Genomic DNA, 12,613 nt, shown 5'->3' on the forward strand with positions numbered 1-12,613 from the left:
TGCATTTCTTTTTATATATATATAGCATGGTGCAATCGCCTTCAATATGAGCTGCAACACATGAGCCTCCGTGGCCGCTGCTACGCTGTGGAGAGGGTTTCGCCATTCCAGAAATGCGCAAACCCCCATGCTTTATGTTGTCTGCTTCCTTCACAGAGCGATGATACAGTGGCCCGCAGAGCAGCCCGGAAGTCCTTAGCCCTTAGTGCAGCGTGCTTCATCGTGGCGCACGCTACCCTAGCTTTGTAACTATTTCATCATCATCATCATCAGCCTATATTTATGTCCACTGCAGGACGAAATCTCTTCTCTCCCTGCGATCTCCAATTACCCCTGTCTTGCGCTAGCCGATTCCAACTTGCGCCTGCAAATTTCCCAACTTCATCACCCCGCCTAGTTTTCTGCCGTCCTCGACTGCGCTTCCCTTCTCTTGGTCCATTAGAGTTACAGAATGGATACCAAAAGAAGGGAAGCATAACTATTTATATTATTATTATTATTGTACTATATTGTTTTTTTTTTCATTCACAATGAGCAATAGCTGCTCGGTGGGCCAGTGTGTTACCATTCTGCGAAGAATGGTGTGTGAGAATCTGCTTTTCCTCACCACACGGCGAGGGTGAATCGAGGAATAAGGAGTTGGCCTGACGATGACGCCATGGTGACAATGGCAAGACGAAAAAATGGGTAGATGGATAGAGATGTAGCAAACTCAGTTTCGAGCTTTTAGCTACTGTTGCAGTAATGCTGTGTGGCAAAATTACTCCCTAAAGAGCGTAACACTTTTAGAGTGTAATCTGCAGAGCATAAGGTCATGCCCATTCTTTCAGAGAACATCATCACATACTGTTTTATTTAAAGTCTTGTCACTTTTGTGCTGGCACGAGCAGTGATAGTCACTCAGTGAAACGCTCAGATGCGAGTACTCGCTTCGCAACCCTTGTGATGTGCTCATTTACTGCTACAAACATAACATTTGTGCCTCCTTTGCGATTACTGTTATCTCAAGTGTTTAGTGCAGTGCATTGCATACATTGAAGGTATTCATTTTCCATGAAGCAATTTCAACATTATACCAACTGCAAAGGATCTCTATCGCACCAGCTTTTGTGTTGTATGCTACATACACTGCAAATGGTAAACACGTTGCAAAACAAACTTTCAGTAAGCTTGCAGTTGTTACTGGAAGTCCCAAAGACTGAACATCAGTCTTTTATCTTCTAGATGCATTACGTGGTTCTAGCAAGTGAAAGATCTGTTTAATGTGCTGCATTGCTAAATAAGAAACTGTACAGACAGCCTTCCACATCCAAGGCTAGTCACTGTGCCAACGAAGTTAATCACCAAAGTAAATCGAAAAGTTGCTCATAAGTGTGATAATATAACTAAGAAAGCAGCCTTGTGCAAGCCCCAATGCAGTTATGTCTTTCAACTCGACAATGAAGGCACCTCTAAGGCATATTCTCAACAACTGCACATCTCATGAGCAGGCGAAAGCTGGTTGATTATTGTTTGAGTGGGCATTATGTACAGTAGTGCTTGCACATCCCTATGATGGGACATCATCTCAAAAGACTTTGGAGATTAGTGTGAGTACGCATGTTTTTCAACATGCAGTCTTGAAGGAAACATCCCTTTTTATTGTTATTCTTTCATGAGCTACTTCTGTCTCGCTCAAATAAAGTTGAATAGCTTAGTACTGGCAGTGTTGTGTGAAGTGTTCTTTTCAAAGATTGCTCTTTGTAACCTTGAAGCAGCAGCCTGGTTGACATTCAGAGAAACGCCAGGCATTGTGACAAAGACTGTTAATAAAGACATTACTTTATTATACACAAAATAACCTTTTCATCCGCACATCTGTTCCATCTGCAGTTATTATATACATAGCTCTCTTGCGCATATTGCAGTCCTGTTTGGGCAAGCCTAGAACACAAAAACTTTGAATGAATGAATTTGTGGGTTTTTACATGCCAAAACCACGATTTGATTACGAGGCACGCCGTAGTTGGGGACTCCGTTTAATTTTGACCACCAGAGGATCTTTAAAGTGCTCCCAATGCACGGGACACAGGCGTTCTTGCATTTCGCCCCCATTGAAATGCAGCTGCCGCAACCGGGATTTGATCCCACGACCTCATGCTTAGCAGCGCAACACCATAGCCACTTAGCCACCATGGCGGGTCACAAAAACTTTGTGGAAGCATTGGGAGTAGTTATACTAAAGTGCTGTTTGGGTAACAATGTTATCACAGAGTCTTCCCAGGTAATCGCTTTAAACAGGGCCATGGCACAATGTCAGGTACTGTAAAAGGTGACAAATCTCATCCAAATATAGGTTTCAGCTGAATGTGTAGTCATTTGCAAAGTATGACCTGGAGCGAACACTAGCCTCTAAAAGCCAAGCCTTAGTAAGGACCACATTTTTGATTTTTTTACATGCAGTTAGATGGCAACAACACTGATATGATTAGTCAACAAAGCTCAGCCACATGGGAGCCATTCTCCTGGACAAAAAGTTCTGTGACCACTTCATGTAAGGACCACCCATATGGTGGTTCATTATCTGGTGTCATCCTCTCCCTGCCTGAGCTTTGCAAACATCTGGCCTAGCATGCGGTTGCACAGAGCCGCATATGGGTTCATCTGGACCAGCTGGTTCTTGGCAAATTGGCTTCCCAGTTTGGCAGCCTCCTTGAAGTCCGCTTGAGCCTCTTGGTCCTGCTCCCTGAGCCGGTAGATGAGTCCACGTTGACACAGGGCCTGTGCAGCAGCATGTTTGTTCCCCTGGCCAAGGTTGATGGCATTGTTCAGGTCTTCTAGAGCACCTGCACGGGTGAACCATAGCAAAATACCAGAGTTAAGTTGCCACACAAAGACACTCATTTCTGCCTTCTTTTATTCATTATTTATGCACTGAAGCAGGAGGAATACAGTGGAAACTCAGTTGATACGATTCTGTGTAATACGTTTTTCGAGACAAGTTTTTTTTTCCCCAATAATACGATTTGGCTTTATTTTCCGGTTCCCGTGAAGATCATATCAACGAGATTCCACTGTACCTTAATTGAAACTTAAACTGGTGCCATTTACCTAATGGCATTTAATGCTTTATTTCAAATGCAAAGTTTCTCTACTAATTCTCTCCACGGAGGCTGGACTGTTCCATGTGTTGTTGCATAAATATTGGTCATGGTGTAGCAAATGTAACAGAACTTAATTTTGGTCAAATGGTATAATGCGAGCGAGTTACTTCCCAAGGACTTTGCTTGGGGCAGTGCACATTAATGACTACCACAGCAAAGCACTGGTCTGGCTCCTCAAAATTGCCCATTAAGTTATATCACAATATTGCCACTGAACATAGTATGTGGCTGCAAGCTTTTCAGCAAGAGTTACTGTCCTCACAAACTGATCTCAGGAAATGTATTCCTGCTGCTGGTTCTCATTAGAATGTCACCAGAGTGTGCAAATGAACTGTAACAGCAAGGTCTCACCATAGTGATAAGAGGAGGACATCAGAAGAGCAAGTAGAGGCCTCAACATTCAGGCACCACTAAAGGATTATTAATGTCTTTGCATTTGTGCTTAGTTAGAACAATTAGAATTTTAGAAACAACAAAGAATAAGTTGCTACAAGCTTGCAGGGGACTTAGGAAATAATCCAAGTCATTAGGTAAGTGCAATTTCATGTAGGATTTTAGCACACCTCGCTTTGTTGCTATGGCACAATGCAACTGCACTTGCACAAAAATGCTCAACTGACAGTGGACACATGGAAAGTGACAATTGCTCCACTGATATGCTGGCTGAGTGGATTGTAGGGCTGTGCACCTTTGCGGTAGTGTTGTGTTGTCAATCACATTACCGTGCTCTGCCAAAGCTTCAAACGACGGGACGGTAGCAACACTCGGCTAAGCACTCTGTCACCTGACTCGCCTTCCTAATAACATTGTTACTCTTATAACATTGTTACTCTTATAACTCTCATAACATTGTTACTCTTATGGGTGTACACCCTTAAAAGCTACACCCTTTGGGGTGCAGTTTTGCCTTGCAGCTTGGAATGGCACGCTATGAACGAGAAGGGGAACCGCCGTGTGCCTGGTGCTTTCCTGTTAGGAATTCAATGGGACGCTGAGATGTGCATTGCATTTCTGACAAAAGAATTCTGGTAGCGCACACAAGAGGAAATCACATAAGTTTCACGACTATTCTTGTGTGGCAGTTTTAAAATGTACAGTTTTTCAAAAGTGCAACTTTTGGCCCCACAATTGTCTTTCTTGTAAATTCTGTGCTCCGCGTTAGGCGGAAGCGCCCATCAAAATGAAGAACAGACGGCAAAAAGTACACCCTTAAAAGAGTAACAATCCAGGAGTGCACACTCTGAAAAAGTTTGCACCCTTTGGGGCTTATCGTGTCCCACAATAATAATCATCTGCCTTGCTTGCGTTTCCTTTCTTGAAAACGCTGCGCTCGTCACTTCCCGGTCAAGAATGCAATGTCACGCTGAAAACGCACATGTCGTTAGTGACCTGGAAGTACCAGGCACACAGCGTTAAAGGAAGGAAAGGTACACAAGGTAGGCGACTATTATTGTTGCGAGACAAGATAAGCCCCCAAAGGGTGCAAACTCTTTTAAAAAAGAGCGTAGAGTGCAGCAGGAAGTGCACACTCCACTCTAAAAAAAAAAAAATGTCACAGTTTCGCCCTAAGGTCGAAGCAATGAATGCGATAGCAACACAGCAATGTCATACGAAGTAAGGTGAGCGGCTTTGGTAGCAATATGAATTGTAAACATGAGCTGATTAAGTAAGCAGGTGTGCTGCGGCGTAAGTAGACCGACATGAAGAGAGACTCTATGACCACGAGAAGGCGCGTGAGAAACGGTGGTGTTGATGAGAAGCGCTTCCCGTGGGCAGCGCGTGCGAAGGGACACACCTGTAGCGCTGCACTGCCGATCCGGGCAGCATTGCATGTGTAGCGTGCGTTGGAAAATGTGACCCGACTATTACTAACTGAATGAACAAGCGTGGTGTGAGCGCGCACAAACAAACATGAATAGATCACACTGAATGACCGCAGACAACGACTGTCGAAACATTGGCTGCAGCGGGCGAAGAATCGTGCGGTCTATCGCTTCAACAGAAACTGAGCGGCGAACGCACAGTGCATAAAAGTCAGAGCCGTGTGGAGATAAGAGACGGTGCGGCGAGCGACGAGCGCGGTTGTTGGCAGAGAAGTGCGCCCCCCCCCCCCCCCCCCCCCGCTCCCTCCGGCGCTGGCTTCCTGCTTCCTTGCTTGCGCGTGGGAGATTGAGTGCGTTCGCTCTCCGTGACAGCGTGCGTCCCCGCACGCTTCCGCTCGGGCATAGGGCGCGCGGCGAAGATTTTATCTATACGGAACCTCACGGCGACGGCGGCGACGACGGCGACGCCGACGGCAGAAATCCGGTGGAAGTGTCCATATAATTGCTATCGCAATAAAAAAAGTTTACACCTTTTGGGGTGCATTTCGTCCCCAAGCAATAACCTTCATATTCATGTATTTGACAGGAAAGTATATTGTGAGCGCAGAGTTTTGGAGAAAGGAAACGTAAGCAAGACAGATTATTGGTCGGGGGGAGACAAGATATGCCCCAGAAGAGTGTCTTTTGCGCGGTGTGACGTGCAAATAGCTGACTCACGGTCAACGTCGCCCTTGATGCGCAGCGCCTGCGCCCTGTTGTTGTAGCCGGAGGCCCTGTTGGGCGCCAGGCGGATCACCTCGCCGAAGATGTCGATGGCACGGTCGATGTCGCCCTTCTCAGCAGCCTCCACGCCTTCGACCTCCAGCGTCTTCACCTGGTTCGGCGTCCCGTCATCTGAAAATTCCGAGGAGCGCTGTATTAGCACGGCACGTCTCGAGAAACCTCACGCGAAACGTCGGGACAGCGATCGTATATTTCCGATATATAGCGACAGCCGCTACTTCGGCGGCAAGACAGCCGACGACGATCAGCTCCAAATCGGGGGGAAGTAGGCAAGAAAAAAGTCTTTTTTTTTTTTTTTTTTTTTTTTTGGCAGTACCACCCAGTATGTGGCCTGTCCCCGCAGTGGGGGTTTGGGTAGAATCCTCGTTGGCGTTACATAATTACCCTCGCACGGGCACGGTACGTCGGACAGACTTTCTTCCGGACTAGGAGGTCCGACCACAAAAACGTCTCTTAATTTTTGTACTAATTAATATTTTATTCTATCTCTCTTCAGCCTGCGGCGCTTGTGTTGAGTCAGTCATGGCGGATTACACCTTTCTCGCGCCTTACGGCGCACTACCTTCAAAATAAAATCACCGATTTTCCCGGGGGAGCAAGCTGCTCTCCCGTATGCTGCTCTCCGTGACTTTTCAATACATTTTAACTCGGAAGGGGACCATTAAAAAAATTCTTTTGAAACAGTCACGGAGAGCAGCATACCAAAAGCCTGGCACGAGCGAAGGTGCGGCTCCAGGAGAGCAGGCTCGAGTCTCTACTATACGGCCCCTCCTGCTCCCCCGGGAAAATCGGTGATTTTATTTTCAAGGTAGAGCACCGTAAGGCGCAAAAAAGTCTGTCCGACCAGTATATAGGAGGCTACGGTTCGACGTACCGCGCCCGTGCGAGGATAATTATGTAACGCCAACGAGGAATCTACCGGTGCATTTGTGCCATTGTTGAGGGAGTCAACATAATCGTCATGTAAGCTTCGCTTAGGACGAGGTAGTTGTTGCGTAGTGTGCGCCTACCGTGTCGAGCTTGCAAGTTTCCTCTCGAGCCTGCAGTGGGGCAGCGCTTTTGTTTTCGTCCGTTACGTTTCGGTCACGCGGTTGCTCGGTGAGGACTGCCGATACACAAATACTCTATAAATAATCCCCAAAGGGTGCAAGCCTTTCTGGTAAAGTGGATGTGGTTGCGTGTGTATACGCCTAACATCTACACTCTAAAAAATGTTTACACTATTTGGAGGAGTGTAAACAATAATCTTCACACTCTTAAAAAGGTTTGCACCCCTTGGGGCTTACCTTGTGACACAACGATAATCGCCATCTTGCGCGCCTTACCTTTTTTTTAATGCTGCGCGCCCGGTACTTCCAGGTCACGAACGGCATGCGTGTTATCAGCGTGACATAGCATTCTCGACAGGAAAGTAGCGAACGCAGAGTTTTCAAGAAAGGAAGCGCAAGTACGGCAGATGACGATTATCGTTGTGGGGAAGATAGGCCCCAAAGCGTGCAAAATTTTTTGAATAATCATTATCTATGTTCGTTTCCTACTTAACACTGCCTAGCTGTCTAGGCCTATATCGGTGCCCACGGAAAGCGATATCTCCGAAAGTGATATCGGTCGGAAGTACGGACGCATCATTGCCTATAAAGTCTGAGGCTACGGCGCTAGGGTGTAAAGTTTGCACCGCTTGGGGTTTATCTTGTCCCCAAACAACATTTCTACACTCTCAAAAAAAGTTTGCACCCTTTGGGGCTTATTTTGTCCCAGAACGATAATCGTCATCTGCGTTTGCTTGCGTTTCCTTTCTTGAAAACTCTGCGCTCGCTACTTTCCTGTCGAGGATGCTACGTCAGGCTGATAACGCTTATGCCGTTCGTGATCTGGAACTTACTGGGCGCGCAGCGTTAAAGAAAGGAAATGCGCGCAAGATGGCGATTTTCGTTGTGGGGCAAGATAAGCCCCAAGGGGTGTAAACTTTTCTAAGAGTAATCTGTCTTGCTTGCGTTTCCTTGAAAACACTGCGCTCGCTTGTTTCTTGTGAAGAGTGCCTTCTCTCACACTGATACCGCGGAGGTCATTCGTGAACTGCATTAAGTACTGGGCGCGCAGAAAGCAAAGACACGAAAGATGACGATGTTCACAAAAAACGCGCTAAAGACGAACGCGAAAGGAACACATACGACAGGACGGGCGCTGATGTGTTCGCATGTCTTCGTTTCGTCTTCGTCTTTAGCGCGTTTCAAGGTTTAAGATGACGAATATTGTTTGGGGACAAGATAAGCCCCAAAGGATGCAAACTTTTTTTAAGAGTGCTTCTTAAACTCTTCTTGGTGCGATAATAGTCGTTATCGATGGCAATTAAGTGATTCATTTCCCTAACGTTTTGTGCCCCGTAGCTGCCTATATAGTCGATATCGATGATCGCTCTCCGTGGGACAAGAAATGCAACTCTAATTAAAGGGTGAAATATAATACCCCAATGAGTGAGAGTCAATCTAGACCTCTTTAGATGCACACTTTTACAGCAGCACGCGCACAACGTTACTTTCCCGAGAGGCAAGCCGAGGCGCACGTGCGCAACGTGCACAAACAAATGACTGAGTGACTGACGAAAAAAATATATGCGCAAATGCGTTTACGCACTTATGTGCGAGAAAATGGGATCGTTATGTTGTAAGGCATGCATACAATATCTGCTGTAACTTATTCCGCTTCGCATTTATATACAAGATCGGCGTACTGCACTGAAATGTTGTGTGCTTGTACGCCAAAGTAGGGACATCGATGCATCGTGAATCCCCCCCGGCGCCGTTCATTACAATTTCAATGTACGTACGTATGTACCTCGTTATGTATGGTTCATAACTAGGGGAATATTCTCTAAGTGTCCACTAAGTGGAGCTGTCTATTTCAGTGAGCCTATCGCGAGAGAAACACATCTAATCGACGCGTAATTGATGCAATTGCGTCACATTCAGCCTTCCTCACCGCCAACGAAGGAATACCGTAAAGCTCCCAGAAAGCACTGCAGCTCCTACGAAAGGCTGACATCCTATCTAAAGCCATAGAGCTTAATTGCTTGAAACTCCATGTCTCCACAGTTATGTGTCAATTGGTGCGAGGCCCGTGTTCCTGTCCGCTTTATATATACCATTGCAATTGCAGATACAAGCCTGGTTTGGAGAACGCGCCCGTTGAACGTTGCATATAATATATCCATGCAAGCGATGTTATATTTCGAAAATTGCATTCGTCCGCCCTGCAGCTCCTTATAGATACGTATATGCTGCAAAACTACGCATGAATACGCATGCTTTGTAATAGGTTTAGTGCGGTTCACTGTTGAAGGAGCTTAATTGTGGCCTGCTGCAAAACATGCAAGAGGGAAAAAAAAAAAAAAAAAAAGCACGTGCTCTACGTTTCTAACAGTGGACCGGGCCTGTATATACGTGGGCACTCGATCACGTGACGATGCTTTAGAGTTACAAACAAGAGCTATAGCGAACGCGACCATCTTGCATCCTACTAAGTGAGAGGACACGGTATATATGCTCGCGCCACTTGCGCGATTGTATAAACGTTCTCGCGACGCGCACGCATGTATGTACTGACCTTGGCCGGCATCTGCGCTCCTCGCTTGGTCGTCCTCCGCTTCGGTCGAAAATCCCAACTCCGAGAACAGCGGGTTGAAAACGGCCTCGAGGACCGCCTTGTCGTTTTCCGTCGCCATGGTTGTACGCGTCGTTATACGGGCACGCCGAGTGTCGAAAAACCGCGACCAGCGCGAAAGTGAGCGGCTGGCTTGTTTGCCGTCTTCTCTCTTGCAAGCTGCCTCGGGGCACAGACAAGCAGCAGACCAGTCAGACGACCGCTGCCGTCATTCCGCACACCCTCTCGCTTGCCTCGCAGATCGCGGTCCCCTTGGGGCGCATTTTTATTTTTCTTCTCCTTCCTAGCTTATCGAGTCGGGATGGTAATACGAGCTTTTCGTCGCATCTTGCTATCGGTCTAGGACGGGACCACAGCAGCCCGGATGGGGCGTTTTAAGCACGACCCGAATGGACTGACGGGAGGCGCCTTTTTGTCATACGGCGGAGCCCTTGTGACGCACCTGAAACTGAGTAGATCACAATGACTATAGCTCTGTAAAGCGTTCGCTCGTGTTCTTCGCTGCGTGGGCTGTGTAGATCCATGTATCACTGAATCTGAAGATTCTCACTCTTATCGTCAGACAATTATCTTTAGACAACTGCTCAACAAGCAGCTGATATAGATAAACAGGACGTATGAACAACAAACGCGAGCTAGACTGATAAATTAATTTTATGTGAGGCGCACGCACCGAGATTTCGATCTTGTATTTCTTTTTTTTTTTTTTTTTTTTTTGTAATGCACCTACAATAGCTCTTATCGCAAAGCACGCTTAGAGTACGCAAGCGCACGACATCGCGTCATCGAAAGTTTGGCAAGTCCCGGCTGGCACAAGTTGACCTGGAGACACCATTACCGTCCCAGTTCCGTTCAATAAGTTTTGGGAAGTAAAACCCCTCCTAACCTGGCATTAGACTAATCGAAGGGTGTCAATCTCTGTCTCTAAAGGTGACGATTGTACCATGACGGTACTATGCATTCTACGATCACCTCGTTAAGCACAAATCTAGCGCGCATTTATATCTATCTTACGAATGAAATATAAGCCCAGTGTTTTTGGTATGAGTCTTTGGACGTCGACAATTTAAGAGGTGAAGCCTACATGATGCTGTGAAGGTGCGCGACACGTGACCGTTCAAACGCGTGTTGCCGCACGAATTGAATGCGATTCGTGCACGAATCTGCAGTGCTAGAATCCTTGTCAACCACGGGACTATAGCCTCTCGTCTGTAGTGCTTGTAGCTGTGTTGTCGAACGAACGGTTTAGTTTTGCCGTGCCTTCGACAAGATGGCGGACGGCGATTGCTGCAATTGGACGTTTGCAAATGTGAATGCCACTCACGGGGCTCGTTCAAAACGACGTCCTTCGGCAAAAATATCGACAGCGATTATTAAGCAGGCTCGTCATCCACAATTTATTTAAATAAACTACGCGTCCGTTATCTACAACAAGCAGGCGCCACCACGCGCGGTTCACTTATTTTGCTGAGCGAGACAATGGCTTCCGAATGTCGGGCGGAATGTACTCATCCTCGACGTTCTCCTTGGCCGCCAGTTCCTTCATCTCGGCCTCCACCTCGGCCAGCTCCATTTCGAGCCGGTCCCAGTTCTCGAACGCGTACAACAGCTCCTCTTTCTCGCCGAGCTCCTTTTTGCGAAGCCTAATGGCCTCGATCGTTTGTTCCCGGTCGATTCGGCGCCTCTGCTCTTCCAGCGCCTTGTGCCTGAGCTCCTGCCAGAGCTCGAAGTCGCGTTTCTGCGCCTCGATGTCGGCCGGCTCCAGGGCCGGCAACTGTTTCAGCGCTTCCAGCATCAGTTCGTGAACGTCCGCGTCCGAGCACCGTTTCGAATCCTCCAACTGCGCCAGCGCGGACTCCAGTTTCTGGCGCAACTCGTCCTCGGCTTTTAGCCCACCGTCCTCTTTGCTCATGCACTGGCGGAAGCTTTCCACCGCGCTTCTGATCAGTAGCTCCCCTCCATCGCCGGTGCGTTCAAGCAGAGCTTCGAGAAACTCCGCGCTCTTGCCCCACTTTTGGTACAGGCCGCAGCCGACGAGGTAGTAGCTCCTGTGCAGCAGGTCGTCGACACCGTCGCAGAACAACATGAGCGTCTTGCCTATCAGGTGGTCCGGCTCGTTCAGGTCGAAGTGGTCGTCGAAGAACGGGTTCGGTATGTTGGGCACGCGCACCAGTATCTCTTCGTCGTCGTCCTCGTCCTGCTCGGGTATCTTGGCGTTCGGGTCCCAGGGTTCCGGTTTAGGGTCGCGCAGGTAGTTGTGGCAGGAGTAGAGTGCCAGCAGCCGGCTGACGCCGTTACCCGTGTTCTCCTGGAGCATCATCTCGATGGCGACCTTGACGGCGTCTCGGTGATTGCCCACTTTGACGAAGGTGTCCATCAGGATGTTGAACGTGTGGGTGTCCGGGAATATGCCGTACTCGAGACGGTTCGGGAGCAGTCGCATCAGGACGTCGTGTTGGTCTGTGTCCAGGAAGTAGCGGACCGCGGCGGCGTGCGTTGAGGGCAGCGTGTCGCAGGACTGCCGCGAGCGTCGGTGTCGGTTGAGCACAGTTTCGAACTCCACCGCGTAGTCCTTGCCGGTCACCTTGTTCAGGTAAATGTCGACGTCCACGGCGCTCGCCTTCGCCTTGGTGCCGAACTTCTTGCTGAGCTCGACGAAGTACGAGTCGACGCTCGTGTCGCGTAGCACCGGGTCCTCCGTGCGCTTGTTCCACGCATCGCGGCAGTAGTACGCCTCGGAAAGAAGCGTTCGCGACGAGAATCGAAGTCTCTGAGACTTCTTAAAGCCCGATAATAGCTGTCGGGAAACGCGTCCTGAGCGGCATGCGCTGCTCATGCACTGCGCCATTTTGTTTGGCCCCTGCCGCTGTTGTTGCCGGGATGCCTGTTTCGATATCGGCGTTGCGTGTCCCATTTAAACGTAAAATATTAAACAGTCAGTGTACACGGTTTCCAAAACATTCAACTGCCTAAAATGTTTGCTTACATTTGGCGTTACGAGCGTAATTGTTTTTCGCTGGTACTAAAACGTAACGATGTGGTTACGATTTTGGTTACGATGTTTCTTATGAATGTTTTTTTTTAACCTTTCCTCTACCAGTTGCCCTGAAAGTATCAAATATTTACGGGTTTTGCTTGTATGGCACTTATTATTTCTACAAAAACGCTAGAAAAGCTACTGTTCACGGCTCAAATACGCGACTC

The 12,613-nt window shown here is 48.0% G+C and overlaps 2 protein-coding genes across 2 annotated transcripts; both read right to left on the minus strand.

The window, feature by feature from the left end:
• Positions 1 to 532: 532 nt before the first annotated feature.
• On the minus strand, positions 533 to 10,021 carry LOC119446337 (tetratricopeptide repeat protein 36). The gene is made up of 3 exons (XM_037710746.2): positions 9,353 to 10,021; positions 5,684 to 5,860; positions 533 to 2,825 (listed from the first exon to the last, which is right to left on the minus strand). Exons 1-3 carry the CDS (start codon positions 9,468 to 9,470, stop codon positions 2,560 to 2,562), a joined length of 561 nt encoding a protein of 186 aa, XP_037566674.1. The 5' UTR covers positions 9,471 to 10,021; the 3' UTR covers positions 533 to 2,559.
• Positions 10,022 to 10,779: 758 nt separating this feature from the next.
• On the minus strand, positions 10,780 to 12,285 carry LOC119446338 (uncharacterized). The gene has a single exon (XM_037710747.2). The coding sequence runs from the start codon at positions 12,255 to 12,257 to the stop codon at positions 10,869 to 10,871; it is 1,389 nt and encodes a 462-aa protein (XP_037566675.1). The 5' UTR covers positions 12,258 to 12,285; the 3' UTR covers positions 10,780 to 10,868.
• Between the last annotated feature and the right edge of the window lie 328 nt (positions 12,286 to 12,613).

The sequence above is a fragment of the Dermacentor silvarum genome, chromosome 3 (genome assembly GCF_013339745.2).
Source record: "Dermacentor silvarum isolate Dsil-2018 chromosome 3, BIME_Dsil_1.4, whole genome shotgun sequence".
Taxonomy (NCBI): Eukaryota; Metazoa; Arthropoda; class Arachnida; order Ixodida; family Ixodidae; genus Dermacentor; species Dermacentor silvarum.

Coding starts and splice junctions, on each gene's coding strand:
- LOC119446337 (XM_037710746.2), bottom strand. CDS start 9,470: ATGGCGACGGAAAACGACAAGGCGGTCCTCGAGGCCGTTTTCAACCCG. Junction 5,861..9,352: donor GAGCGCAGATGCCGGCCAAG/GTCAGTACATAC, acceptor CGGAATTTTCAG/ATGACGGGACGCCGAACCAG. Junction 2,826..5,683: donor CATCAAGGGCGACGTTGACC/GTGAGTCAGCTA, acceptor TCACCCGTGCAG/GTGCTCTAGAAGACCTGAAC.
- LOC119446338 (XM_037710747.2), bottom strand. CDS start 12,257: ATGGCGCAGTGCATGAGCAGCGCATGCCGCTCAGGACGCGTTTCCCGA.